Consider the following 27,368-nt stretch of genomic DNA (forward strand, 5'->3'; position numbering starts at 1 on the left):
AGAGCCGGCAGGAGGGCGCATACCATCTGCCGTAGAGCGGAGGGGAGCGCTCCTACCACCTCCCCGCGTACTTGAACGAGCAGCTAAGAACGCGGTGAGCGTTTTCCCCCCTTTCCTTTAGGCTCCCCTGGTGCCGCCCGGGTCCTAGTTCCCGCCCCCGGACCACGTGAGCCCTTTCCCAGCGTCCCTTCGGCTCTGCCCCCGCCGCAGCCACTTCCCCCCGCGCGAGCTCTTCGGCCCATCGGGCCTGAGCCCCTCTCCCCGTCGGCAGCGGCCCGCTCTCTCCGGGAGGTGTCTCTGCTCGCCGCCGCCGTGCTCTCGGCCCGGCGAGCTGCCTTTTCTTTGCGGCTCCCCCGCCCCGGCGCGGGGCCTCTCTCTGTCCGCCGGGTCTTTGCCGCCACCAGCAGTTCCGGTCGCTGACGCTAAGAGAGGCGGAGAAGAGCTTCTTACGGCTGGGCCGGCAGCCAGGATGTCAGGTGGGGACTCAGCGGCGGCGGCGGCGACCGCCTCCCCGCAGCCGCTCCCGTTTTCCTTGCCGAAGCCCCCTCCCCTCATGCAGCTGACGCCGGGGGATGCCGTCCGCCCTGTGGCTTCCGCTGCGGACCAATCGCCGAAGAGCGCCCGACTGGCGGGCCGTCCGGATTGGCCGGCTGGGAAGCCAGTCAGTCTGCTGGCCCCGCTACTCCCGCCCCGCGGGGAACCCGAGCCACTCATGCCCTTTGGCCCTTCGTCGCGGCAGCCACTCAGAGGAAGGCTTCTTGGCAGGTGCAGTGGGGGCAGCCTGCTTAGCCCTTCGATGCGGCCCGGTGGCGTCGACCGCAGTTCCCTCATGGTGAGTGCGGGACGGTGGAGGGAGTCGGGCGGGCGCGCGCCACCGCGCTTTGTGGTGTAAACGGGGCAGAGCTGGGAGGGCACCCGGCCCGGGCGCGCTTCCGCCTCCGGAGGCGGCGCGTTGCTGTGGAGCCGTGCGAATGGGTGTGAGGCTGTGGGGTGTGGAGGTTTAGCCCTTCCCCCCTAAAAGCCCCCGTCACAGCGACCGATGAGGAACAGCGCTTGGTTGGCGCGTTCTTCAGAAATTAAAAATGAAAATGCGGTTACACTTAGTGGAAGGACTGAGTGGATTCTAAGGTTGTTTTCCTTTACCTTGAGTTACTTGAGCAGCGCCTGAGACTCAATAAACGGGCGAGCTGCCTCTGCGTATCTTGGGAGACTCAAGGATAGGGTGGAGAGGTCAAGTGCTACGTTCAGAAGCTTCAGACGTTTTTAGTTGATCGTGACTTCTTTATGTGAACCAGCTTTGGAAAGTTTTCTGGTACTTCAAGAAAGAGTAGAAAAATTCATGTAAAATATATAAAAGAAAAATATTCCCTTTTATCTGCTAAGGACCATTCTAAAGTAGTATTTTGCTTAAAAAAAGTTCTCAAATAGTTAAATTTGTACACTTCTCTTATTTCTTTATGTGTGTGTAAGTGTTACGTTCTTTGAAGTAAAATGGTTTGCAGGGTTTATTTTAAGGTAAAGTCTAGAATAGAAAGCTCTTAATGTTTAATGTGTTATGGTAATAAAAAGGTAGGAAAAAAAGTCCATATCCATTTTCATACTAGCAGTGACTACACTAAGTATTAGAACAGCATGTTTTGAGAATATGGACACAGGGTGGTAGTCAGTGTAGAAACTCTTTCAAAGTTGGATATTGGTAATAGAAGATGGCTTGTTTATCTGATTGACTTCTGTGCCACAGGATTACTTGAGTCAATTGTCTTTGTAAGAGTGGTCCTGAATTTAGTCTGTTTTTCTGTGACAAACCATAAGATGAAATATTATGAGGGTTGGTTGGTTGGTTTTGTTGTGGTTTTGATTTGGTTTCGGGATTTTTTTGGGGGGTGTTTTAGGTTTGTTTGTTTTTGTTTTATTTTTTGACTTGGATGATGGTTTTGAAATTTTCAAATGAATTTGTTAATTAGGATTAACTGGCTTTAGAGGATCTAGAATAGTGAAGAGGATCTTGCTTGCTGATTTGTGATACCAGTCTAAAATTGCCTAAATAATTTTCAGTTCAGTGTTGAGCACTGCTTTGTTGCTAATGATTCTGTGGGGGTGCAGGTGTTTGGCTTCATGCTTATTTTTCTTGTATGTTGCTGTCTTTCAGATGGGACACCCAGGCATGCCACATTATCCTCCCATGGGCATGCACCCTATGGGTCAGAGACCACCAAATATGCCGCCAGTTCCACATGGAATGATGCCTCAGATGATGCCTCCCATGGGAGGACCACCAATGGGGCAGGTAGGGCAGCTTTACAGAACATTTTTGTTCTTACTTTCCTTCCATAATGATGTCAGGTGATCCTTAAGGGAGGTGAGTCTCATGCAGTAGCTTACAAATGGTAAGGTTAATGATTTGGGGCTCCTATCCATGCAGAAAGTTTTCTTATTTGTAACCTCTTGTGTAGCTCTAATTGTAAATAGCTGTTAACACAAATCCATAATTTTTTTTATTAAAGCTTTTTGGTAGTTTTCTTTAGATTTTGAAGAAGATCTTACTAATGCATACTAGAAGCAGAAAGTAGTGTTTTTTTTCCAGAGGTGGTAACAGTAGAGAACTTCATGCTTCTTTAATTCTTGTTTTAATTCTTCTTTACTTCTTGTAATTAAGTTTTAAATTTCTGCAGAATTCCTTCTTGAATCCTAGTGGTTTGTAATTCTTTATACACAGTTGTTGCTAGAGCCATATGATTGAAAAATGGACTTGGCCATTTAGATTGACAGGTGGTAGCCTGGGTTGACACGTAGAGTAGGCATAATCATATCTGTGTTTTTTGCAGCTTTAAAGCTTTTATTTTCAGAGATAATCTCACATGTGGTTTCTAGTTAAATTCTGAACTTCTGAAAGAAACAATTATGTTTCTGGATGTAACAAACATTCTAGTAGTGCTGCTTTGTGAATGATGATTTACATAAGCAGAAATGGAGTGTCGTCAACTAGATCAGAAGGATGGAGTAGACCAGAGCAGACGGAGGACGGCAAGAAAGATAAACCCTTTGAGAAAAGCCCACTAGGTCATGCTGACAACTCCTTGTCTTTCTTTGCAGTACCATGGATAGAGTGTGTGTCTCTTTAAACTGGTGTGGAAGGGCTTTGTAGGAGTCTATTCAGCATGGTTTTTCAGCCTGTTAGAACTGCTGGTGTAAAATAACACAATTGTACAATATGAGGATTGTTAATAGCACGAGCTTTTGTGTTTACTAGGAACTTGGGTAGCAATTCTATTTTATTCCTCTACTTAACAGTTCCCTTGTGCCTTCCGTTCCACTGTTCTCACTCTCATGCATCAAATATGTCAATATTTATTATTTTAGTGTGCAGCATAGAGAATTTGGGACTTTTTGGCAGATGTAGAACAAAATAAATGGTATGATAGGGAGTTAGAGGCTCAGTTACCCTACAGCTTCATGGATGAGGCAGCATGGTGATGTTCTCACACCAGACCTGTTGTGCTGAAATTATCAGCCCATGTTGGTTTGTTTCCTTGATCAATAAGTTATTTTTCTTCCAACAGATACCAGGGGTTTATCTGTGACTTTGCTGAACGGGATGTTTTTGTAGCTTGTTTTTCTCCCTTCTCAAGTGAACCCCTATAAGACAGGTACTTTCCACAGATAATAGTAGCAGCCTTCTGTCAGCATCATTCAGAGTAAAGTCTTTTGGAAAAGAATTCACTCTCATCCCCATTGTTTTTTCCTTTGCTGACTGGCTTAGTGTTATGCAGAAGCTGAGCAGTGCTCAGGGTTTCTTCAGGACCTGAGTCAGGGCTTTTAAGGAGTTTCACAGTCTCAGAGCCCCCTTAGTCACAAGTAGAGGTGGGGCAAGAGTGCTTTCTTCTCCTGCTTCTACAGGATGGCGAGAAATAGGAGGGGCCGCCTTCCAGTCTTTCCTTCCTCCCTTGCCCTCCCAAGAAAACCTTGTGGATTTGAGGGTGGAGCAGTAGCCCTACCACATATCCCTCTCTCCGCATGAGATGCAAGATGAGAGTGGTAACCTGATGCTCCCTGAAGATACAGGGGGATGGGGTCTCTTGGCCAGCCTGCCAAGGACAATAAAGGTAAAGGGGCATAATGGAAAGGTTGAAGGGGGTTGGCTAACCTCTTTGGGATGAGTGGCCAAAAATTTATGTTCATAATGACCTAAATTAAATATTTGTTCATTTCACTACTTTTTAATGTTAGTTCTTAAAAGCCAGGATCAGCAAAATGTAACAGGAAATGGGCAAGGTATTAAACATTTTAAGCAGCATTTTTAACATCTTTTCAGTGCATTGTTTCAGTGATGCATAGCTTGTGCATAACTCTCCCTTTGAGACTATAAGCATAAATATTTGAGCAAAAGCTGCCTTATTTGAGCAGCAGTTCTGTGGTTTTTTGGTCTCATCTGACCATACAAACTCAGATACAAGTCTAGATTCAGACATTTCACTTACGTAGCATCGTATGTCCCCATTTACCAAGTTCTCACTGTACCTGCTTTGTTTAATATTGTATGTCTATATTAAGTTTTTTCCAGTCCTTTTTTTAAAAAGTTCAGAACTGGTTTAAAGGTTTGATGCTTAAATTGAATAGCTCTCTTTACCTTGAAGTTGTTTGCAGAACTTCATTCTTCTAGTGTCCCTGTAAAGTGTTTCTTCCTATTTCCAGAGGTAAGAAGAAAGGGAGACATGTTGGAAGTTGTCAAAAAATGTGAGCAGAAGTAATCTTGGGCTTTAAGTTTAACTTTTCTTTGTTCCATGTGGTCTTGGAATTTTGCAGAAATCTTTCCCAAGCTTTATTTTTCCTGCTTTAACTTAGGATTTCTTTAATAGCTTATTAACAGATCATGCATGGTGTCTTCTATAGTTTAAAAGGTTGTCTTATTAATAAATCTCATATCAGACTTCAGAATACTGTAAGTGTGTTATTCCTAATGTCACTTTTGTGGAGTGTAGTGAAGGGAATAAGAATTCTACAAACCTGTCTTTCTTTGCCAAGGGTTTTTTTTTTATTAAAAACTAGTACCAGATAATAAATAAAACAAAAAATAAATAAAAATAAAAGAATCTTCACATTTGTTTAAAATATTATAAAATATATCTAAAATACTATTTAATTATAGATGCCTGGAATGATGCAGTCTGTAATGCCTGGAATGATGATGTCGCACATGTCTCAAGCTGCTATGCAGCCTACAGTTCCGGTGAGTTTAACTTCATTTTCCTGTTTTTTGGAAGATCTTTATGTCAGTTGCTGTCATTACTTCAGTCTGGGATGTCTTTGCTTGAACTGGATTATGAAAAAGGCATTGCTAACTGCAATGAAGTTGTATCCAGTTCCTGAATTACTGTAAAAAAAATTCTGTGAGAAGGACAAGTGATACTTGGTATCTTGTGGATTTTCAACAGTCTTTAAACTTTTCTCTGTATCTCTTCGTTTTTCCCTTCTGTTTTCTGTATGGATTCTGCTGGTCACTTCCCTTGTCCTCACGTGCATATGGCTTGGCAGGAATCCAGTGTGGACTGTGGCTGTTTGGAGCAACAGCTGATTGTAATACCACTGTGTATCTGATTTTTCATAAATGTTTCTGAAATTCAGCATATTTGAGACCTTGAGTAAAGTTTGCTGAAATCTTCAGAGGTAAAAAGAAGTTATTTGGGTGGAAATAGGGTGGAGTTAACAAATTACAGATGAAGTCTCTAAAAGTGGAAGAAGCCAGTTTTCTATGAACATAATCTTTTAGGAGATTTAAAATAGCTATAGGAGACCCACTTAACAACAATTCTAGCAGCTTAAATTTAGAAATAAATTAGTTTTTTTATTTTCTTGCCATGCAGATACTATATCCCCAAGTCCCAAGTTCACCCTTGTAGAACTTTCAACTTTTCTATAGCACTAAGCACAAAACCTTTGCTACTGCATTTGATTAATTTTGAAAATAAGTTGGTTAATACTCTACTTTTTTTTTCTTTGTTAAGGGTATTCTGGAAGAGTTCTTTAATTCATCTACTGAATAGTCTGTGTGTAGCCAGATGTATTGTGCTAAACAGTCCATCTGCCCTCTGGACTAACAAGAGAAATCACAAAGATACAAAGTTTCTGTGAAAGAAATGGGGAAGGGACTGTTAGGAAAAGGATGTAATGTCATGTCAGATGTTGGCACGTGTTAAATGTCCAAGAATTCATACCAGAGGAGGGACATTAATTGTCTTAACAGTGGAGGAGAACTTAAATTTAGTGCTTGGGCTTTATCAGGCAGTAGAGAATCTTCCTGCTGGTTACAAGTTTGTTTCTCAGTGCTGGTCTCTGTTTAATGAGATGTGAGCATGTGTTGCAGCCTTAATGAAATTGAAGTGAGTAACTCCTTAGGGCAAATTCTTGGGAAGTGAGGTTCATTAGTTTTTGTGCTCACATAGGTACTTTCTAATGCACTAAGTAGTTTAGAAGCTACCAAGTAGATTGAAGTGATTTTCTTCCACTTATACAGAAGTTGTTACAAATTTCTAAGTGATGCTCATAAAAAATTTTGAGATCGTTTTAGACCTTAAGAGGAAAATCTTAGAAGTGCTATGGCCAATTAAGATTTAAAAGGTGAGGGAAACTAAAATCAGTCTAATCTTAAATTTCTGTCTATTTTGGCAAGAAGGCAGATAATTTGGCTTTCTATTACTGGATTAGGAATAAATTTTGAACTGAATCTGTGGATGCATAGTGTTTGGGAGTAAAAGTAGCACAGTGGAGGGCTCTAGCTTTTAATTCTGCCCTTAAACCTTTTTGTAGTGATGCCAGGACCTCACACATTCACGCATGTGTAGAAGGCATTTGTCTGTCACAGCAGCATCCTTGTACCTCTGTCACATGTGTACCACAGTCTGGAAAGTGCTTTAGGCAGAAAAGAAGAATTTTACCAATTCCTAATATAAAATTTGTAGATGTGTAAAAATTACTGTGATCAGCTTTGCAGCCCTGATTATTTGCTTGATAAACTTCATGAGATTATTGGCTTGTTATAAATTTGGCTGCCTGATGGAAAATATGTTCTCAAGTGAAAAATGTAATCTGCAGCTCGCTGAGGCCAAGTGGATGATTTGTACTGGTGTGAGGGATCTTTGGTCTTGGCTGTTTCACCTAAGAATGGTGGTCTTTCAAACCATTCCTGTGCAGGTTCACTACCTGTTGTGATCTACAAAGTGTTTACTTCCAGAAAGCTGATTAGAATCAGTGTAATTCCTAAAAATGCTTATTTCAATTAGTGCTCTTGTGCTACACAAATTAGAATGGGATTTGGAGAAGTAAACATAGGCACAAGTAAAGAAATATGTTGGAAGGATTAGTTACTGGAGATACAAAATTAACTATGGCCTTGCTTAGCTGACCTTACACTCACAGGGGTATGCGCACACAGAGTTGCTGAAATATTTAATATACAAAATGCATTTTAAAGGTGTAAAGTTTGTTGACAATTTGTCTGGTTTAGTCCTATTGGATAATATCACATATACTTGATCCAAGATGATTTCTATTTTTAACAAATTCTGCTTTTTTTTTACTCCTCAAGGAGTTTTCAATTAATAGTTTGTAGAAGAGAGCTGAAAGATTAAACCCTAGCAAGGGATAAACCTATGAGCTATATTGTTGCTTACAGAAGAAGAAATTGGGAAAACTACTTGAATTCTGTTAATCTTTTTCCTTAGGTTGAAAGAATTTCAAGAAGGGCATCCATAAGAACTTTGGCTATTTGCAGGAAGCGTTATGAACACAACACCAATACATTCAAAGGCTTAAGTCGCATGATTATAACAGAAGCCTACTAAGTTACTTGAGCAGAAATTCAGAATCTTTTTTCCTCCTAACCTACTTAGTTAGAATCATAGAATCACAGAATAGTTAGGGTTGGAAAGGACCTTAAGATCATCTAGATCCAACCCCCCTGCCATGGGCAGGAACACCTGGCACTAAACCATGTCACCCAAGGCTCTGTCCAACCTGACCTTGAACACTGCCAGGCATGGAACATTCACAGCTTCCTTGGGCAACCCATTCCAGTGCCTCACCACCCTCACAGTAAAGAACTTCTTCCTTATATCCAATCTAAACTTCCCCTGTTTAAGTTTAACCCATTACCCCTTGTCCTATCACTACAGTCCCTAATGAAGAGTCCCTCCCCAGCATCCCTATAGCCCCCGTTCATATACTGGAAGGCTGCTATGAGGTCTCCATGCAGCCTTCTCTTCTCCAGGCTGAACAGCCCCAACTTTCTCAACCTGTATTCATATGGGAGGTGCTCCAGCCCCCTGATTGTCCTCGTGGCCCTCCTCTGGACTTGTTCCAACAGTTCCATGTCCTTTTTATGTTGAGAACACCAGAACTGTACACAGTACTCCAAGTGAGGTTTGAAGGGATGAAGATGGGTACTGCACACATGGCAGGGGACCCCCTGGTGTAGTTTATTGTATTTTGCCTTTCTGAAAAGTAGCTTGATGCTCCTAATTGCCTGTTTAAGAAGCAATGATAATTAAGTGGATGACAAGAAGCTAGGAATCCAAATAGAAGGCTATACAGCATTTTGTTGCTAAAAACAGTTGAGTATGTGCTTTATTTATTGATGATTTAACTACAGCTGCACTCAATAGTTAAATGTTGATTTTTACTTTTTCTACAGCCAGGAGTGAACAGTATGGATGCACAAGTAGGTAAGTAGAAACAATTTGTTACCATTTCAAAATATGTTACCAAATTAGGTGAAGTATTAAAAAAAAACACAAAAGCCCAACCAGATGAAAAGAACAAAACTCTTTTCGGTAAACCGTCATTTAGTGCTTTAGTAGCTGACATCTTCGTTAATTCCCAGATTTTGTTCTTTCAAACATTGATTAATTTGAGACTTTGTACAGAAAAATAAAGCAACCAAACCCTTTTAATTTTGTTTGTTTGTTTGTTTTGTGTAGGTGTAGCACCTCCTGGAACTCAGGTATGTAAAAACAAGATTGTACAAGATTGTGTGGTGGTATGACTTTAGAGGTGTAAAAGAAAACCTTATATCATTGGTTTCTTCTCATGTAGAGCTTCTCTGCTTGTTTGACTGTCACTCTGTAGGTAATGTTAATAGTTAAAGTAGATGTGTTTTCTGTGCATTGAAATCTGTTTGTTTCTAGTTCTTGCAGTATGCAGGTCAGCAATATGAGATATTTCTTGTAATGTTTGTAGGTCTTTTTGCCCTGCCTGTACAGCAAGTGAGTTGTAGCCTAGAGACGAGACCTCTGTTACTCTAACACTGACTGTTTTCAGATTGAAATCTTTGCAGGTATTGGGCTAGATTGTTTCTCAGGGTGGATCTGGGGTGTTACATGCACAGAAGAAGACTGAAGGTTGTTCCCCTTATTGTGTTCTTACTTTTTTTTCACTTTTTTTTCCTTCTATACCAGTGAACAGTTCATAAACAGACGTTTGTTCTACTTAAATTTGGGTAACTTTTCACCTGTTAAGAGATTTATGAGTGTTTCGCTCTGCAGTTCTGATGTGTATAGCAGAATTTTGTAGCCAGTGATTAAGTCTGTCTCGCTGTTCCTTAACTCACTTGCACTTAGGAGGAGAAACAGGTCGAAGTTCTGTTCAAAACTTTGTTCAGTCCCTTGAAACCTGCTGGAACCTCTGTTAGCATTGTCCGCTTACTGAGAATTTTATTACAGTTAGCAATAAAATGAGTAGTCTGTCCAGTTATCCGTAATAATTCTGAAAGCTTTTGTGAAGAGTATAAATTACTAACCTCAAAAGAATGGTGATTACCACCTCATCAGTTTTAAGCTAAATTGTCAACAAGCAGTAACTCTCTTCCACCCTCGATGTCTTGATATTATTTGAAATTTGCCTCTCTTAGTGTGTGTGTCCATGTTTGTGGAACACGTTATGTTTGTTAACATCTCTCAGTAGCTTAAATAGGAAAAAATATTGGCTAGGTTGCAAGGAAGGTAATTCAGCATGGAATGAACTTGTATGCAGGCCAGAGTTACTTCCTTTGGTGACTTTTTCAGTAGTTTTTCACCTTTCCACCAGATGGATTGGAAATAGCTGATGGAACAGAACTGGTGTTATATATCTTAATAGTGAAATTTTTGGACCACAAAGCAAGGTAACTTTGTATTGGGGTAGGCAGGTCATCTGGAATTAATCCCGAATTTGTCTTGCATTGAAAGATGACAAATAGCTTTCAGTCACTATCAAAATTCTATTTAAAATTTTGTAAATATTTAATTACTTCTCTAGACGATATCCCAGACATTTACCTTTGAGATTTTAAGATGAGGAAGAAAATAGTTTAAATAACCAAGAGGCAGGAATCTGAGAAAATAAATCATGTGGCCTTGAAGATACCCTGCTGTAATTTTTTGGTTGTTGCTCTGAAATTTGGGGATCTTGTATCTAGCTTAATTATTAAATATCAGTGAATATCAATTGTCCTTTTATTCCTATGAGATTTGTATGCTGTGGAATTGAACAAGGCAGTTGAACCTATAGGAAAGTTGTTTCTCTTCAGCCATATCCAGTAACTGAAATGGAGTAGATGTCTAAAGCTGCATTCTACCAGCCCTTATTTCAGTGAGTTTATATAAGCTGTCACTGAAAAGCAGTAGGAGGGTGCTCCCAAGTTCAGGCCAAACTCTTGAAGTCAGAATCTTCTTCAGACAAATTTTTCTTACGTTTTGAGGACAGGGTGTGCTTCTGGGACTTTCACTTGTGGTTGTTAAGACCTGACTGCATGCACTTTTGCTTTCTTTTCTGATGGTAATTGGTTGCCTTGGATTGCTGAATGACTGGGGAGAGATTCTTCACTCTTTGTCGCAGTTTCTTGAAAACAATACAGGATTAAATGTGTTCAGATTTTTGCATTGCTGTCTTCCCTTTGCTGATAAATTACTTAGTATGTTTAATATACACATGCAAATGAAAAACAAATATTAACAAGAATGTCTTTTCAGAGTTCTGTTTTGTTTCGCCCTCAGACAACACATCCTGTAGTTTGTGCAGCCCAGCAAACCACCACAACCAACAGTTCTGTTAGTGAAGAGCACTCTAAACAGGTTTATCTGCTTTCCACTTGTATTTAACCTTTTAGTGGCTTTTGATAACATTTGGTCAGCAATTATTGTTCATCATTAATGGTGTCTTTTATTTTTTCCTAGAAATCTTCTACGTGGACAGAACACAAATCACCTGATGGAAGAACATATTATTATAATACTGAAACTAAGCAGTCTACATGGGAGAAGCCAGATGATCTCAAAACACCTGCTGAGGTAAACTAAATTCAGATGAAGATTGCTGTTCTGCGAGTTTGTGTGAATGCCAGAATTTGGTAGCATAGCTATCATGCATGAGGATAGCTGTGCCAGTAGATCTTTTTTCTAATGGGAGCAAACTCTTCAAATAAAAAATGCTGCAAAAATGTTTATATTGTCATTCTTACATTGATAGTACTTGAGGCTGTAAAATGGACAAAATTCTCAACTACTTTTCTCAATCTTTTGATGAATTTTCCTTATGCAAAGTATGCCATTCTTCAATATTTAGGTAGTTAATGTGTGTGTTTACCACTGGCTATGATTTTCTTTGGAAAGTACATGCCTTGTATTCATTGGTCCTTAAGTTATTTCTTGGTGTAGTGTTTGTCTCACTTCTAACTATCCTTTAAATTTTAGAACACCTTTGCAAGTTTGATTTTATGTATTTGTTTTTTCTCCATTAGCAATTGTTGTCTAAGTGTCCCTGGAAAGAGTATAAATCTGATTCTGGAAAGCCCTACTATTATAATTCCCAAACAAAGGAATCGCGCTGGGCAAAACCGAAGGAGCTTGAGGATCTTGAAGGTAACACTAGCAAAAATGAGTAGGGAGGGTGACAGTGTGCTGCAGACTGTGCATATCAAAGCGTGTCAGTCAATAAATCTACTGAAATAAACTGTATGTAATAGAGTTAATGCAGCCTGGGATTTTAATGGAGCAGTCTTGTCTCCTGTGTCCTCATCACCATCCCTTTTTCCATTATACCCTTAGTTCTTCCTTATGTGGCATCAGCATCAGCTCCCCCTCGTGTCCCTAAGCAGTAACAGGGTTATGATGTAACCTGTTGCGGCTTGTTCCAGGGCTTCATGTATGCTCTCTCTCTGTTAACAGCAGGTAATGCTTCAAGTCTTCATTTTAGGGCTGTTGTGGAATTTGGTTCATACATAGCCACCAAACCTTTGGAAACTTGCAGGAACTTGGTAGGTTTGTGATGTGGTTCAGGTTGATCAGGCAAGACAAGAGGCAGAGGGGCAGCTGTACTAATCCTCAGTCACCTGGGATACTAGGATAAAAGGCTGCTGGACTTCCGTGATGCAATATAGCTTATAATAGAGTAAGAATTGCTTTTTGTTTTGATGTCTTGAAAGAATTTGAAAACAGTAATGTATTTTATACTCTAAGCAGTAGAGATACTGCTGCCTGGGTGCAGAACCTGGCGGTGAAGGTACACCATGTAGATGCTCGTGGCACACCATGTAGTGGCAAGTTGGGCCACTGAGGAACACCAGAACAACCAACAAGTGGATAAAGCTGCTAAGATTGAAGTGGCTAAGATGGACTTAAATTGGCAACATAAGGGTGAATTATTTTTGGCTCGGTGGCCCATGACACGTCAGGCCATCAGTACTGGCTGGCTGCTGAAAGGCAAAATTGTGTGTAAGGCTTTGCTTGGGTGTCAGTTCACTTTTAATTTGTTACAATAATTACTTGAGAAACTATGGTGTGGTGCAGATCTTAGTAATTTTTTGTTGCCCTTTGTATCATAATGGCAGTGTCCCCTTTTGTACAAACTTCATACGATGTTCTGGTCCTGGTTTTCTCTTTTAGAAGGGTTTTGTTTAGTATTGTAAGGTGGTGAAAAATCTACAGTGTCAGCCGGGGTAAGAAATTAGTATTTTAAAAAAGTACTACAACAAATAAGCACCAGTGACTGTTAGAATGAAAAAGGAGAGGTCTGTTTCAGTGAGCCTGACTGTTCTTTAAACTAGTCTTTTAAGGTTGAAATAATTATTCCAAACTGAGAAGTTGTTCATTGTATATCCTGATCTTTCTTCAGTGGGATTTGTGTGAGTTTATTTCAGTCTTTAAAGGGTGCAAATATTGAAATTATTGATAGTAACAAAACTATTTAAAGCTATGCTTTTATTAAATAATGTTAACAGTAATTTTTTACCATGCATATATAAACTATTTTAGAAGCTATATTTTGATTGTTTTCTCCCCCCCTTTCTCCTCTAGCAATGATAAAAGCTGAAGAAAACAGGTATGTTTTTAATGGTATGCTAATGTTTTTTTCATTAAGCTGCCTTTTGCTTAAAAATGGAATCACATCCTTGAACCTTATAACATTCTCCTTGCAACTTTTCATTCCAAATAGTGGCTTAATAAATAAAGCCTCAAATAATGTATTCTAGGTTGCTTTTTGACTGAACTGACTGATCTACATATGTGCAGTTTCAGTAAAGCATTTACTTTTTCTGAGTGAAGATTATTTTGTGTTCTTCTGAAAAGTCTTTGTCGCTAGACTTAAATCTTTCTTCTTGTGCTTAATTAGCCTACTTAAACAATGTGCTTCCCTAAGCCGTTAAGTTGTTGCATGTTCATATGTGACTGTTCCTGTTTTTTGATACCCGTAGCACAAAGACTGAAGAATCGACTCCGGCAATATCTACTCCGGCTGCTGCAGCAGAAGTGACAACCACCACAGCCACAACTGCTGCTGAAACTGCTGCAGCTGTTGCTACCACCACTGCTGCTTCTGCAGCAACAACAGCCCCTGAAGCAGAAACTGCTGCAGTCTCCTCTGGGGTAGAAAATGAGAGTACTGGCACAGCCACAGCTGAGGAACAGGGACAAGCAACTTCTACACCTGCTGCACAGGAGCAGAGTGCAGAAAGTGCAGCTAACACAGATGACTCTATCAAGCAGGAGGCCTCAGCAGAGTAAGTGAAATGAAAAAGCATATGGCTTTGCTGCAGTTTATATTTTTTTCTAGGATCTGGTTAGTCTCCAGTTGTAAGTGGCTCGGCTTCTTTGACAGCATTTCTGCAGCAAAATGTGAGCATGAATCAGTAGTAGCAGAGAAGAATAATCAGGAACAAAGGGAAGTATTAAATACACTTTTCGAAAAATGAATGCCCTCCTCTTGCCAACCATCTCCCAAAATTCTTAAACCCTGCAGAGAACATGAACATTTGCTAAATATTTGATAACTCTAATAGTTTCCCAGGGTAACATAATATGCTTAAATGTTTTCTCTTCCTGTGCAACTGGCTGTTAGAAGAAAATGCAATACTAAATAGATTTGTATCTGTCCCAGCAGAAGCAGCAGATCCTTTGTTATTTAATAATGAAGAATTAATTATGTGGAGAGTTAAGCTCATGATTTTTATCATTCAAGCAAAAAGAAATGTGCTTTGGGGGATTATAACCAGCAGGAGATAATTAAAGGCGAAAGGCATATTTTTAGGGACTCCCCTTTGTACTTTTATGTAATACATATATAAATATTCCTGCTAAATTTAAGTATTAGTTTTATGAATCCTTTCTAGATAACTTGAGCAGGTAGCTAATTGTGTAAGTGGTAATAACTCTTCTGAAACAGAGTTTGGGTTTGCTTTTTTTGGTGTTTTTTTTTTTTCAGATGTGTATGGTATCTGTAAGGAAAAATCTTGTACAAATTGTGCTCTTAGATGTAGCATTATTATTTTCCTTTGTGTTGCTATATAAAAAACATACTCTATCTGAATATGATGGTTTGTGACTCTTCAGTGTCTCTAATTGAAATAATAATACTTAAATATTAAAATTATTGATTTCTGTATATAGTGCTGCTTTAAAGAAGGAGGATGATGATGCCCAGCCTGTTAAAAAAACCTACACATGGAATACAAAGGAAGAAGCAAAGCAAGCATTTAAAGAACTGTTAAAAGAAAAGGTATTTTGGTCAACTATTCTTAATGCATTACTGAACTGCAAAAACTGCTTTTGTCAGAATGTTTCTTTGGTGAAGAATTCTTCACTGTTGTGGAAGAGGACTTTTGTACTAGACAAGAAATGAGGGAAAGGATACTACAGTGGAGAAAATACACAGTTTAAACTTTTTTCCAGCATTTTGGGTGAGTGAGGAAGTGCTAAATTTTCATCAGGACTCTCAGTTCAGTTTTGCATTTTCTTCCTTTTACATGACCCCCACAGTCATCCAGACTTGTAATCTGGTCTTTGTTAAAAATTCAGACTGGAACAGGGAGTGATTTGATGGACAGCTTCTCTAGATGCTTCAGTGACAGACAGTGTAGAGGTCCATATAGAAGAAGGATGAAGTGTTAGATTTAGTTTCAATGGGTAGTCTGATTTAAAGACTTTTCCCTATGAAGTAGTAATTCTAAAACTGTATTTAAAGTGTTGCAGAAATTATGGTTCTCAATATTTTTGCTTGACAGTGAGGTATGTTTCTAATAAAAGTGACACCTGATCACTCGAGACCTCAATTTCCTACCTGTGTTCTAAAGACGGAGATGAAGTGAGAGTAAAAAGAAACTGGCTTGGGTTTTCCTTCAGGGTATATGGGGTCTGTTTGTGTTCTGTACAGTGAGTCAACATGGTTTTATAGTAAACAGAATTCCAGAAGAATTTATTGTAGAAGCAGCAATAATCCCAAAGTGCCATGTTTCATTTCTGTGTTCACTGCTAACAAAATCTAAAAAACAAACAAAAAAAATAATATTTGCTAGAGTACTGTTTTAACCTCAAAAGTATAGTGCTTGTTTTTTTCCACTAAGGAATTTTCTTTTAAGGAATTGATTGTTGTTGTATATTTATTTCAAATGTAATCAGTTTATGATTTTATGTCTTCACAGCGGGTACCATCCAATGCTTCTTGGGAGCAAGCTATGAAAATGATCATTAATGATCCTAGATACAGGTACTGCTTGATTCTTTCCTCCCTAGATTTCTGACAAATACTATTTTAGGTAGTTTGACTTCACTGACATAACTCCTGCTTGTTTTAATAGGTATTTGTGCATTTGTGAATGTGTACCATTGGCAGGGAATTTTGTTTCTTTCCTGTGTAAAGAAATAAGTCTTAGGCTTAATTTTTCATTTGGAAAAGATTTGGCAGTTGTTGGTTGTGTTTTATGTGTATTATTTTCATTGGAATAAAAGCATATGTTTACAAAGATGGAGCTGAAGAGTTTCTAGGTTACTTTTGGAAATGAGTGACTCTTATAAAAATTGTCAGAAAAGTAGTTGATATCAATAATAAAAATAGTATTGTAATGTGAAATGTGTAAATGTAACCTGAAAGTATGATAGTAGCTTGTGTTTTAACTGCTTTTATTAGTAAGTACTGGTTTTATTGTTTGAGTTTTTTAAATGATTTTCCACTAATCTTGAGAGAGAGACAGGGTGATGACTGGCTATTTAGGTTCTGTTTGGTTTTGTCTCAGAAATCTGGATTGTTAGAATCTGTTATTTCTTGGTTCTTTGGTTTTGCTTTTCTAATTTAATTCCATTTGGTATCATTGACATTGTTTTCCTTTTCACATGAAGTGCTTTGGCAAAATTAAGTGAAAAAAAGCAAGCGTTTAATGCGTACAAAGTACAAACAGAAAAGGAAGAGAAAGAAGAAGCAAGATCAAAATACAAAGAAGCTAAAGAATCCTTCCAGCGTTTTCTTGAAAACCATGAAAAGATGACATCCACAACAAGATACAAGTAAGACCAGTATTAAATGAACTTCTAGCCTTTCCTAGCTTGCTGAGTTAATAATCAAATCTTGCTGGCTTGCTCTTAGTGAATGCTAACCCTAGTATGTGTTCAGCCGGGAAAAGGCTGTAACTGAAATTCTTACAGAGCACAAAAAGTCTCATTTTCATAAAATGTGTTTTAAGACCCAGGCAAAAAAAAATTCATGAGTGGTGTGGTGATGATAGTGAGTTGGGCTTCTGGTAAGTAGAAATGAAAGATACATAACAGAGGAGTTTTATATTACACCTGCCATTAAGAACAAAGTAGTTCTGATAACTTGTTGATGGAAGTTCATGACCAAATGGATATATATATATAATAAGCTTGCTGCTGAAAACTTTGTAGCTCTGATGTCATAGGATGCTTGCTAGGCCAGTGACCTGAATATGTGCTCCCCCTCAGAAAAAGTACTGGTGCAATGCACTGCAGGTGAACTTCCACTGCTATGGAGAGGTGTGTATAGTGGCATTGGCTTTAATTTTTAGCTGGTACCTTTGTTAGTAAGAGAAAAAAGGTGTCACAGAAAAAGTTTCCCAAGAGAGAAAATTGGAGAGATGTCATATAAAAGTATTACTGCTTAGAACAGAGACAGTTAACCTTATTGTAAGCCGATGGGACAGTTTAAGTTGGTGTTTGCCCGTAAATGATTCCATACTTTTTCTTTGTTCTGCACAGAAAAGCTGAGCAAATGTTTGGGGAGATGGAAGTCTGGAATGCGATATCTGAGCGTGATCGTCTTGAAATTTATGAAGATGTCTTGTTTTTTCTGTCTAAGAAAGAGAAGGTAACTTTCAAAATTGTTATCTGTAAGATAATTTCTACCTCTTAGTAAAGAAATCTTGCAAGCAGTGCAGTTCTGAATGTTGGTCAGAGACAGTCAAAAGGCTCACAGCAGGGGAGGAATCTAGGAAAGGCTTGGAGAGCCAAATGAGAATGTTTCTGTGTTGGTACAAACTGTGCTGCTCACAGGTTCCAGGGTCTCTTACCCTCTCTCCAAAGGGTGTGAGAGAGAGCAAAGAACTTTAGAAAGATGTGATGAGCAGGGGCACAAGTAAAAAAGGCACTGGTGGAGCTCTTGGAAACTATGACTTATTTTGTAGGTGTGAATTTAGAGACAGTTGTTCTGTATTTCTTGTTATACAATACAGAAGGGAAGTTCAGTAGAGGTAGCAGGCAGAAGGTGATGAATCCTTACCTAAGCAAGTTGCTGGAAGTTCTGTTCTTGCACAGTACACAACTGAAGATGAGCTTTTCAGCATCTTTCAGGGACAGTCAGAGGTAACAGTACTGAAACAGTTTATCTCCGGATGCAAGCAGTCATACTATGTAAAAATTCTATGTAAATCCAGTTAGCATATGTTGCTTTACATATAAATGAAAGGTTATTATTTTTTTGTTTTCATGGAGAATAGATTTAAAGGGTCATGTATTTTTGCCTACCCAACCTCAAATGTAACGACCAAAAAATCATTTTTTCTCCTCAGGAACAAGCCAAACAGTTACGAAAGAGGAATTGGGAAGCTTTGAAGAATATACTAGATAACATGGCTAATGTCACTTACTGTACCACTTGGTCAGAGGCGCAGCAGTATCTGATGGACAATCCTACGTTTGCAGAAGATGAGGAACTTCAGAGTATGTTGGAAGTCTTACATGTTTCTTTTGAGAGAGGGAATGAATTTGTCTTTAGCAGTGAGGACTCCTGACTGGGTATAGCTTGCTCTTGCCCAGTTCATAACTGCTCTGACAGCTGCTGATCAACCTCTGTAAAGGACCCTGTCTTGTTTCATTCCTAGGAAACAGTTGTCAGCTTCAAAAATCCTTGCTGATTAATCTTAATGGCTGAACAAAGGATACCTTTCTTCAGGAGGGAATTGAATTGCCCTAGTAGTTGGTAGCCTTTGAAAATTGAAGTATTATTTGACAATGTAATCTGTGTTGCAGATACTTGAGTGAGGTTTCTGAGAAAAGTAGTTGGTTTTACTCTTCTAGAGTAAGAAGGCAGTTTTTCCATTATGAGCACATCTTCTCAAAAATGAGTTGATGCTGTATTTTAAGAGCACCATAGCCATTTACAGAGCTGCTAAAACATTTAACAAAGGTGCTCTGTGTTCTGTGTTTAAGATGCCTGTGGTAATGCAGGGAGATGCACAAGTGCTCATCCCCAATACTATTCTTATAACGTACCTTCTGTGCTCTTTATTGGCAATGCAAATTTATCCATGTTGGGGGAGGCTGGGTTTTGCTACTGCACAGGTATGCATGTATTTCAGTGCTCAGTGAAGCTTCTACTCACAGTAACAATGAGCAACCACTATAGTAGGAAACTCTTTACAGTTAGAAGAAATGCCTAATTTTTGTTCTTATCGTTCTTGTAATCTTTGCTAGATATGGATAAGGAGGATGCGCTGATTTGTTTTGAGGAACATATAAGGGCATTGGAAAAAGAGGAGGAAGAAGAAAAACAGAAGAGTTTGCTTAGAGAAAGAAGGCGGCAGCGTAAAAATAGAGAATCTTTTCAGGTTGGTGGACTTCACTGTGTCCTAGAGGTGTCATGTGGTTAGATATTCTGTGCAGGTTTTTAATTTCTTAGGGGGGGGCTGACAGGTGCATATATGGCTTTTATCAGCATTGTAGTATTTTGTCTGCTGCATAATACAGCTGCTTGCCAGAAAAATACAAGTTTAGGGAAAAGGAAAATGGGTTAGAATGGAAAACAAATGCAATTGCAACATTGTAAATGGTGGAGGAAGGCAGGAAGAAATTATGATATATAAAATTATTTTTTAACTGCATTTTTAACAAAACCAGAATTCTAGTTATTAATAGTATCTATTCCAGCTGCTAGCCAAGTAAAAGGATGATGAATGACTACAAATTTCCATTTTATTTGTATTTTGTAGCTATTTTTAGATGAACTGCACGAGCATGGACAATTACATTCAATGTCGTCTTGGATGGAGTTGTACCCAACAATAAGCTCAGACATCAGATTCACTAATATGCTTGGTCAGCCTGGTAAGAGTACTGTCTCTTGCAGCCCTGTAGAAAGTAAGATAAAGGTCTTGGATTTGGGGCAGTCTAGAGCAGGATTATTTGTATATTTTTCTAAGTGTCTAAAAAAATGCAGCTCTTGTATTAGAGCTAGCTTTTGACTTATCTAGTTTTTTCATCAGGATCCACAGCACTTGATCTTTTCAAGTTCTATGTTGAAGACTTGAAAGCACGTTACCATGATGAGAAGAAGATAATAAAAGATATCCTAAAGGTGAGAGGGGAAAATGCTCCTCTTTGTGGTTTCTTCTTTTAATGCCCAGTTCATCATTCAAATGAACTCTTTGCTGTTCATTTGGGGTGTGATTTCACATTGCATTAATGTCACCTGCATTAGAGCTGAAGTGAGAGTTCCTGACTTGCTGATGCCAAAGAAGTGCTTTTCTTACAGGATAAAGGTTTTGTGGTTGAAGTGAATACTTCCTTTGAAGATTTTGTTACGGTCATTAGCTCAACTAAAAGAGCTACTACTTTAGATGCAGGAAATATCAAGCTGGCTTTCAACAGTGTAAGTATTAATATATAGGAATGTTCAAAAACTTGCAATACAAAATCTCTTGTTAAAGCAAGAATTGGCACTTACTTTTACTTAGACTACTTTCATAATACTTGAGAGATGCTGTGCTTTGGAGTTGCTTATCCTCATATGAGTTCCCAAAATAAGGATTGCAGAGGTATATCTTTATTTAAAACATAGCATTACTTAATTCCTACTACAGAATTTCTCATTTTCACTTTCCTCACGAGGGAATATTTTGGTCCGTGTGTTTCTGTAGTTCTTGCTTGCATGATGTGTTAACTCTGAGATTCTGTTTGAGAAAAAGCAGTTGCATGCTTTAAAAATAAATAATTGGTTCATTTTCCTGTGAGCCCAAGTGACCTGTCATTGGGCTTTCCAAAACTTGCATGGAACTAAATTATTAGGTTTTCATCTGGTATCTTTTGAGCAGTCTTGTGACTTATGTTTGATACAGCTGCTAGAAAAGGCAGAAGCCCGTGAAAGAGAGAGGGAAAAGGAAGAAGCTCGCAAAATGAAGCGGAAAGAGTCAGCCTTCAAGAGTATGTTGAAGCAAGCTACTCCTCCAATTGAATTGGACGCTGTCTGGGAAGATGTATGTATCATCTCTGAGTTATGCAGGTCTTTCCAAATAGATTTAACAGGCTGCTTGTACAAGTAAACCTGGGTTCTCTAAGCTCATGGTGCAACTCTCGTAAAAATTGTCTTGCCATTTATTCAGTAAAAATCGAAATTTGATGGCAATAACTCTATTGACTGATACTTTCATTCGGATACAATTTATAACAACCACCGCACCCAAACCCAAACAAAAAACCCCAAGCAAACAAGCACCCTGAACAATAGCAAAGAACCCAAAAATTAAATCCAAATAAACCCCCAAAAAAAAGAAAAGAAAAAAAAAAGTCATACAATGCCCTAAACTTAAACTAAATGGAGATAAAGCACTTTGCTTGCTTAGAAATCTGGAATCTTGTTCTGGTCAAGATAACCTTTAAAAACCTTTCCTCTCAAAGTATACATTGTATAGAAAATACATGCTGTAACAAGCGTGTGGCTTAAATGGCACATGAGGGAAGAACAGTCTAATTCTGGTACAGTCTCATAAAGACTGGTTGTGAAGCTGGCATAAAACCCCCAGTGTTTAGCCTTGTAACAGTAGAGTGGCTTTTTCAACTGGTGAACTTGTGTCTCTATTATTTTTATTTCTGACTGGGTGTATTTCATATTAGTATTTCATTGCTGCTTTTCTTACAGATCAGAGATAGATTTGTGAAGGAACCAGCATTTGAAGACATCACTCTGGAGTCTGAAAGAAAAAGAATATTTAAAGATTTCATTCATGTACTAGAGGTAATTATTATTTTATCATGATCAGAGGGTATACAAAAAGATTCTTGATTGGTTGACTCTTAAATGGTGTAGGAAGGGAGAGGGATTTAGCAGAATTCTACTGATTTCTGTTTCAGTGGACATGGCATATTACCTAAAAGTAACAGATATTAAAACTTCGTTGTGAAAGGAAGGAACTGAAGATGTGTTAAGAGTTACTTGAAATTCTTTAATACTTTAAATCTGCTTCCCAACAAGAATTCTCAGAAGTTAACATCAAAATTTCCTGGTTTATTTTTAGAAATACTGTTCAGTGCTGTGATTTCATACAAAACCTGATGCAACAGGAAATAGGACTTCTGCAGTATTTTATTCGCTGCATATCTGCAACTTCAAGAGCATACTAAGCACTGCAGATGAACTTTATTATTTTACTGTAGCAAATTTTTGCTGATGTCCAAAAGGGATCATGTTGTTCAGTTTCATTCTTAATTTTTGGGTGGGCCACAGTAGGAGTTAAGCTGCAGAAGATTTGACAAGCCAGTCTTATTAAATAAGGTGCTGTTTTCTCCTAGATAATGCTAGCTTTGCTTTTGCAGCATGTGCTCTGTGGGGTTTTTGTTCCAATTCCTGGGGTTTGTAAGAGGTTTTTTTAAATGGCTTAATTGGCAGAGCAAGGCATGCAGTGTGTTCTAGGCCATCTTGAGCAGTGGTTTTAAATGGGGAACACTGAAACAGGGTTCCAGGTAATAGAAGCGGTGTGCATCTGTGCCTGTACTTTTCCTTGCTCCTAGACACTTGTTAAGACAACTTTAACATGGGAATACTGGTAGCTGTTTATGGGGTTTGTTGCAATAAATGTGTGATTACGTTGGGTTTTTTTAACCACTGCTAGCTGTAGATGCCTTTGTGGATGATGAGAAACGTCGTTACAGTTTCTTGCTGTGTCCTATAGACAGACAATGATAACATTTCTCTTGTCCTCTAGCATGAGTGTCAGCATCATCATTCAAAGAACAAGAAGCATTCTAAAAAGTCTAAAAAGCATCACAGGAAGCGATCGCGTTCTCGCTCGGTAAGGTGTTACACAGCTTAAAATCTGCTTCTGTAACCATCTGTAATGCTGTGTTCGTACTGATTGCATTGGGTTCATGTCTCAAGGGCTCAGAGACTGAGGATGATGACAGCCATTCAAAGAAGAAAAGGCAACGTTCAGAATCCAGATCAGTTTCTGAGCGCTCTTCCAGTGCAGAATCTGGTACGAGATTTTTCTTGTTAATTTTTAAATTAATGTTACTTTTATTCTGAGTCCTTATAATTTTACTGATTGTGATTGTGCTTCTTTCTGTGTCTGCAGAGAGAAGTTACAAGAAGTCAAAAAAACACAAGAAGAAGAGCAAGAAGAGAAGACATAAGTCTGTAAGTACAATTGACTTGAGTTGGCTAATGGACAACCCAGCACCTTACAGTTTCAGTCATCCTTTCTGGGTATCTAGTCAACTCTGGTGAGACCCCCATTTGGAGTACTGCATCCAGCTCTGGGGTCCCCAGTATAAGAAGAATGTGGACCTGATGGAGCAAGTCCATACGAGTCCACAAAGATACTCTGAGGGCTGGAGCACTTGTTGTGTGGAGACAGGCTGAGAGAGCTGGGCTTGTTCAGCCTGGAGAAGGCTCTAGGGAGACCTTAGGGTAGCTTCCAGTGCCTAAAGGGGCTGAGAAGAAAGCTGGAAATGGGCTTTTGACAAGGGCAGGTAGTGCTAAGACAAGAGGGAATGGTTTTAAACTGACAAAGGGTAGATTTAGATCAGATATTAAGTTCTTCCCTGTGAGAGTGATGAGGCACTGGCACAGGCTGCCCGAAGAAGCTGTGGCCGTCCCATCCCTTCTAGTGTTCAAGGCCAAGTTGGAAAGGGCTTTGAGCAACCTGGTCTAGTGGAAGGTGTCTCTGCCTGTGGCAGGGGTTGGAACTGGGTGGTCTTTAAGATCCTTTCCATCCCAAACCATTCTGTGATTCTATGATCTGTAATCGTCCAGTTGCCTTTGTAATAGGGACTGCGTGAGATCAGGCTTGAGGGGAGGGTAACATAATAGCTTTCTGTTTAAGATTATTAAATTGGGTGGCTTAACTGCAGCCGTGCAAGCAAGGTGTAAGGGATTGCACTAGCAGCCTGATATTTGCAGTTTATCATGGCAAATCTTGGTGTTCACTTCTGCTGTGGAGAGCTGTGAAGGTACCCAGCCGTCTTTACCTTTTGCCTAGTGCTGGGCTTCATTCCTTTTGTCTGCTTGTGTGTCAGGGTCACATTAGAAGTTCTGGATCATCAAAACCATGTGAAGAGCAAAAAGCTTTTACAGTATCAGTTGAGGGCAAAGAATATATTTTTGTCCTGGGTAACGAAACCAACTTGGGTCTCTGCTGGCTGCAGAACTCTTCAGAACCTGTCTATTCTTTTGTGCTTTTCACTTACAAGCAGTTAGCTGTACCTTTCAGCAGACAGTGTTCATAGCGAGAGGGGAGATTAATAGTTACCTGTTGAGTAAGATACTAGTGCTGAAGGGTTCTGACACAAACAGGTTCACATAAGCTTAGCAACATTGGGATGAAATATGGAATAAAACCACCATTGTGCCACCTATTCCCTTACAGTATGATTAATATCCAGAAAAAGCCAAGCAGCTGTGTGACAGAGAAGTGTTTACCCAATTTCACCCTTTCTGGAGATGTTATTGAACAGATGACAGTTGTGCCCAGGAGAAATGTAGATGTACTGTATGGCATCCAGCATGTCCCAGTGCTGCATGCACTGGGAATGGTGAACATTCTTTGGTATTGGACAAACTTCTCTCATTCTCAGATCACTTCAGTGACCTTTCTTGCATTACTTATTTCTGTGATGGTTAATAAGGTGTGCTTAATTAGTAACCACACAGCTTTCCTAATATGGTCTATACTGATATGAAGTCAGCCAGTTTTGAGGTGTGATTATGCTAGAAATAAATATTTAATATATTTAATATTTCCTCCTTATTTACACAGGATTCGCCAGAATCAGACATTGAACGAGAAAAAGACAAAAAAGAAAGAGAGAGGGAGAGCGAAAAGGATAGAGTTAGGCAAAGATCTGAATCAAAACATAAATCTCCTACTAAAAAGCGACCTGGAAAAGATTCTGTAAGCTTTCTTGTTTCCTTTTTATCTGGTGCGTTGTGCTTCCCGTGTAGGTGTGATGCTCTAGTATAGTACTTGAGCTTTACAGGCATAATGTAAGGCGCTAGAGCTTTATTTATGTCCTGCTTCCATTTATATATATAAAAAGTACCAAATGCAATGCCTGCCCTCTGGAATTTAAGTAGCAGCAGTGCTGGGCTGACAGTGGGAGGAAATCTCAGTGGAACAAAGTTACGCAGTTCTTGCACTTTTCAAGCTAGCAAGTCCTGTGGGAGCGTGTTTGACTGCAGTCCTGCCTTTGGCTACCATGCTGTGCTCTCTGACTTGTTTTGGAGGGGGTTATGACAGTGTTTGAGAAGATGCATACAGGTATTTGAATGAAAAAGACAAATTGCTTGTGGTTCAACATTTCTGGGGTCTCTTGGAGGGGGAGATTTTTGCCTTGCTCTGGTTATTTAGACTGTGATGGTGGTGGCCTCCTCCTGGGTACAGCCCCATATATTCCACCTTCAGGAAGAGGTGTCAGGGCAGGTGTCTACTTCTTACATTATTGTCTTAAAATAAGCTGCTTGTGCCTCCAGCTGCCTTTGGAAAATGCATTTCCTGAGAACTCGGGTTTGAGCTTGGATGTGATGGAGTCTACAGGAGGACCAGGGCTTAGCTTGCTGTACCTCCTGTGCCCTCCCCACTTGTTCTGGCTGCCACTGTTAGGGCTCCAGAACATGACACAAGCAGCCTCCTGTACCCTGTGATCCTGTATTGCTGCTGTGGCACTGGAGTAATGGTTGGGCACAGGTGGCACCACTGATGACCAACATGGCCTGGAAGCCCCATCGTTCTTACTACTAACTGTGCTTCTCTCTGCAGGGGAATTGGGATACTTCTGGCAGCGAACTGAGTGAAGGGGAGTTGGAAAAACAGAGGAGGACTCTTTTGGAACAACTGGATGAAGATCAATGAGAGCGTTATTTATACCAAATATGTTTACATTGTGGCATAATAAAAGAAACCAATGTCTAATTCAGGACGCGGGTTCTGATATCCTGAGTTCCATTGCTGAAATAACAGTGGGTTTTAATTTTACTACATAAATACATTTGAGTACTACTATTATGGGCCTGGCATCAAATCTAGAGAAGCAAATGACATTCCAAGTGCAAAGCCGAGTGTCCATCCTGGAGCTGCCAGGCAGCACGGGTGCTCTGCTCACCATGGAGGGAGTGCTCCTCAGGGAACACTGCCAAGGAAGGCGGCGTGGTGCTCGCTGGATCTTGTCTGCAGCCTGTTGTCTCCTTCCTAGCAACGCATCGCCTCAGTCCGGTCCTTCCTAGAAAGGTAGTAACACTGGTCATCTGGCCCGTGTAGGCAGGTAAAACTTCATTGTAGAAAGAGATTCTTAATATAGTTTCTTGTGGCTTAATTTTTTTGATGGATTTGTGTTTCTTTTGGGGAGGGGAAGGCAATGGGAGTAAGGAATCCAGTTCTTGCTCTGTGCCGCTAAAACGTACCCGCTGTCGCCATTGCTCTTTTGTGAACTGCGTCACTGGCCAAGCCACATGTAAGCTTTTGTACGGACACCTGACAGCAGCTGCCTCAGGCCTGAGTCTGGTGCTGTCTGAGTTTGCCCTGTAAATTTTCAAAGCCCTGGATGTGCAGTTGATGGGGATGTTGACCAACCCTTCCTTGTGGTGCCAGCAGGGGGGCGCACGCCTCGCAGCTGCCTTGGGTTCCCCTAAAACCCCATTCCAAGCAGCCATGGGCATTACATCAGTGTTTATCTCCACATGAGCAAGATCTAGTACTAAAAATCACTGTAAATTAATGTGTTGCCTTAAGAACCTGCTGAGGAATGTACCACCACCTTGGGCTGCTGCCGTGGCCAGCTGCTTTGGGGGAGGATTCCCAGCCATACCAGGGGAGTGGTGGCTGCAGAGACCAAGGTCAGAAGCTGTTCCCGTTGGACTATTTTTGTACATTTTTATTGATGATTAAACTTTCTCTTCTAGTGTGTACTAGTACTCATTTCTACTTTTAAAGGCTCTGTACAGCTCTGATAGGTTATTACTGTCTTCCACGTTTTGGGTTTAAGCAACAGTCACTCCAACAAGGGGAAGACAAGTTGGAGTTCAGCTTCTGTTGCTGCACTTTCCTAACCCCGCATCAGACAGCGGTTAGTAGTGCATAAATCCCGGAAAGGCCTGATTTGTACAGTGTGCTTTCCTGCTGGGCCGGTTCTGTGATTCAAACTAAGAATGCTACTGGACTGGAATTACTCATTAGCATTAGAAAATTCTGGTGATGGATGACCCCTGTGGATTGGCAGAATAATTAATAACCGATTACTTTGGGCTTCGCAGGAGGCTCCATATAGAGCATGTGCCAATACCACTGTTTCCCCCGGAGTGCAGAGCTCTGGGGGAAAAATACCCAAGTTTGGTCAAACAGGATTTGAGTAACT

At 39.9% G+C, this 27,368-nt stretch overlaps 1 protein-coding gene across 5 annotated transcripts; it reads left to right on the plus strand.

Annotated features, from left to right (window-relative positions):
- Window positions 1-193: 193 nt before the first annotated feature.
- On the plus strand, window positions 194-26,920 carry PRPF40A (pre-mRNA processing factor 40 homolog A). Of its 5 annotated transcripts, none has more exons than XM_031053140.2 (26): window positions 194-832; window positions 2,150-2,287; window positions 5,147-5,227; window positions 8,687-8,717; window positions 8,973-8,995; window positions 11,001-11,102; window positions 11,205-11,318; window positions 11,768-11,888; window positions 13,323-13,347; window positions 13,721-14,026; window positions 14,913-15,021; window positions 15,944-16,008; window positions 16,638-16,802; window positions 17,511-17,619; window positions 18,320-18,470; window positions 19,224-19,357; window positions 19,739-19,853; window positions 20,012-20,103; window positions 20,281-20,397; window positions 20,864-21,001; window positions 21,664-21,759; window positions 22,727-22,813; window positions 22,900-22,996; window positions 23,096-23,157; window positions 24,779-24,913; window positions 25,778-26,920. In XM_031053140.2, the coding sequence occupies exons 1-26, from the start codon at window positions 470-472 to the stop codon at window positions 25,868-25,870; spliced, it is 3,069 nt and encodes a 1,022-aa protein (XP_030909000.1). In that variant the 5' UTR covers window positions 194-469; the 3' UTR covers window positions 25,871-26,920. The 5 variants fall into 5 exon arrangements, with proteins under 5 accessions (XP_030909000.1, XP_033917541.1, XP_033917542.1 ...); XM_013130245.3 differs by having other exon boundaries at window positions 427-832; window positions 11,025-11,102; XM_031053139.2 differs by having other exon boundaries at window positions 470-832; window positions 20,000-20,103.
- The last annotated feature ends 448 nt before the right edge of the window (window positions 26,921-27,368 follow it).

The sequence above is a fragment of the Melopsittacus undulatus genome, chromosome 4 (assembly GCF_012275295.1).
Source record: "Melopsittacus undulatus isolate bMelUnd1 chromosome 4, bMelUnd1.mat.Z, whole genome shotgun sequence".
NCBI classification, from domain to species: Eukaryota; Metazoa; Chordata; class Aves; order Psittaciformes; family Psittaculidae; genus Melopsittacus; species Melopsittacus undulatus.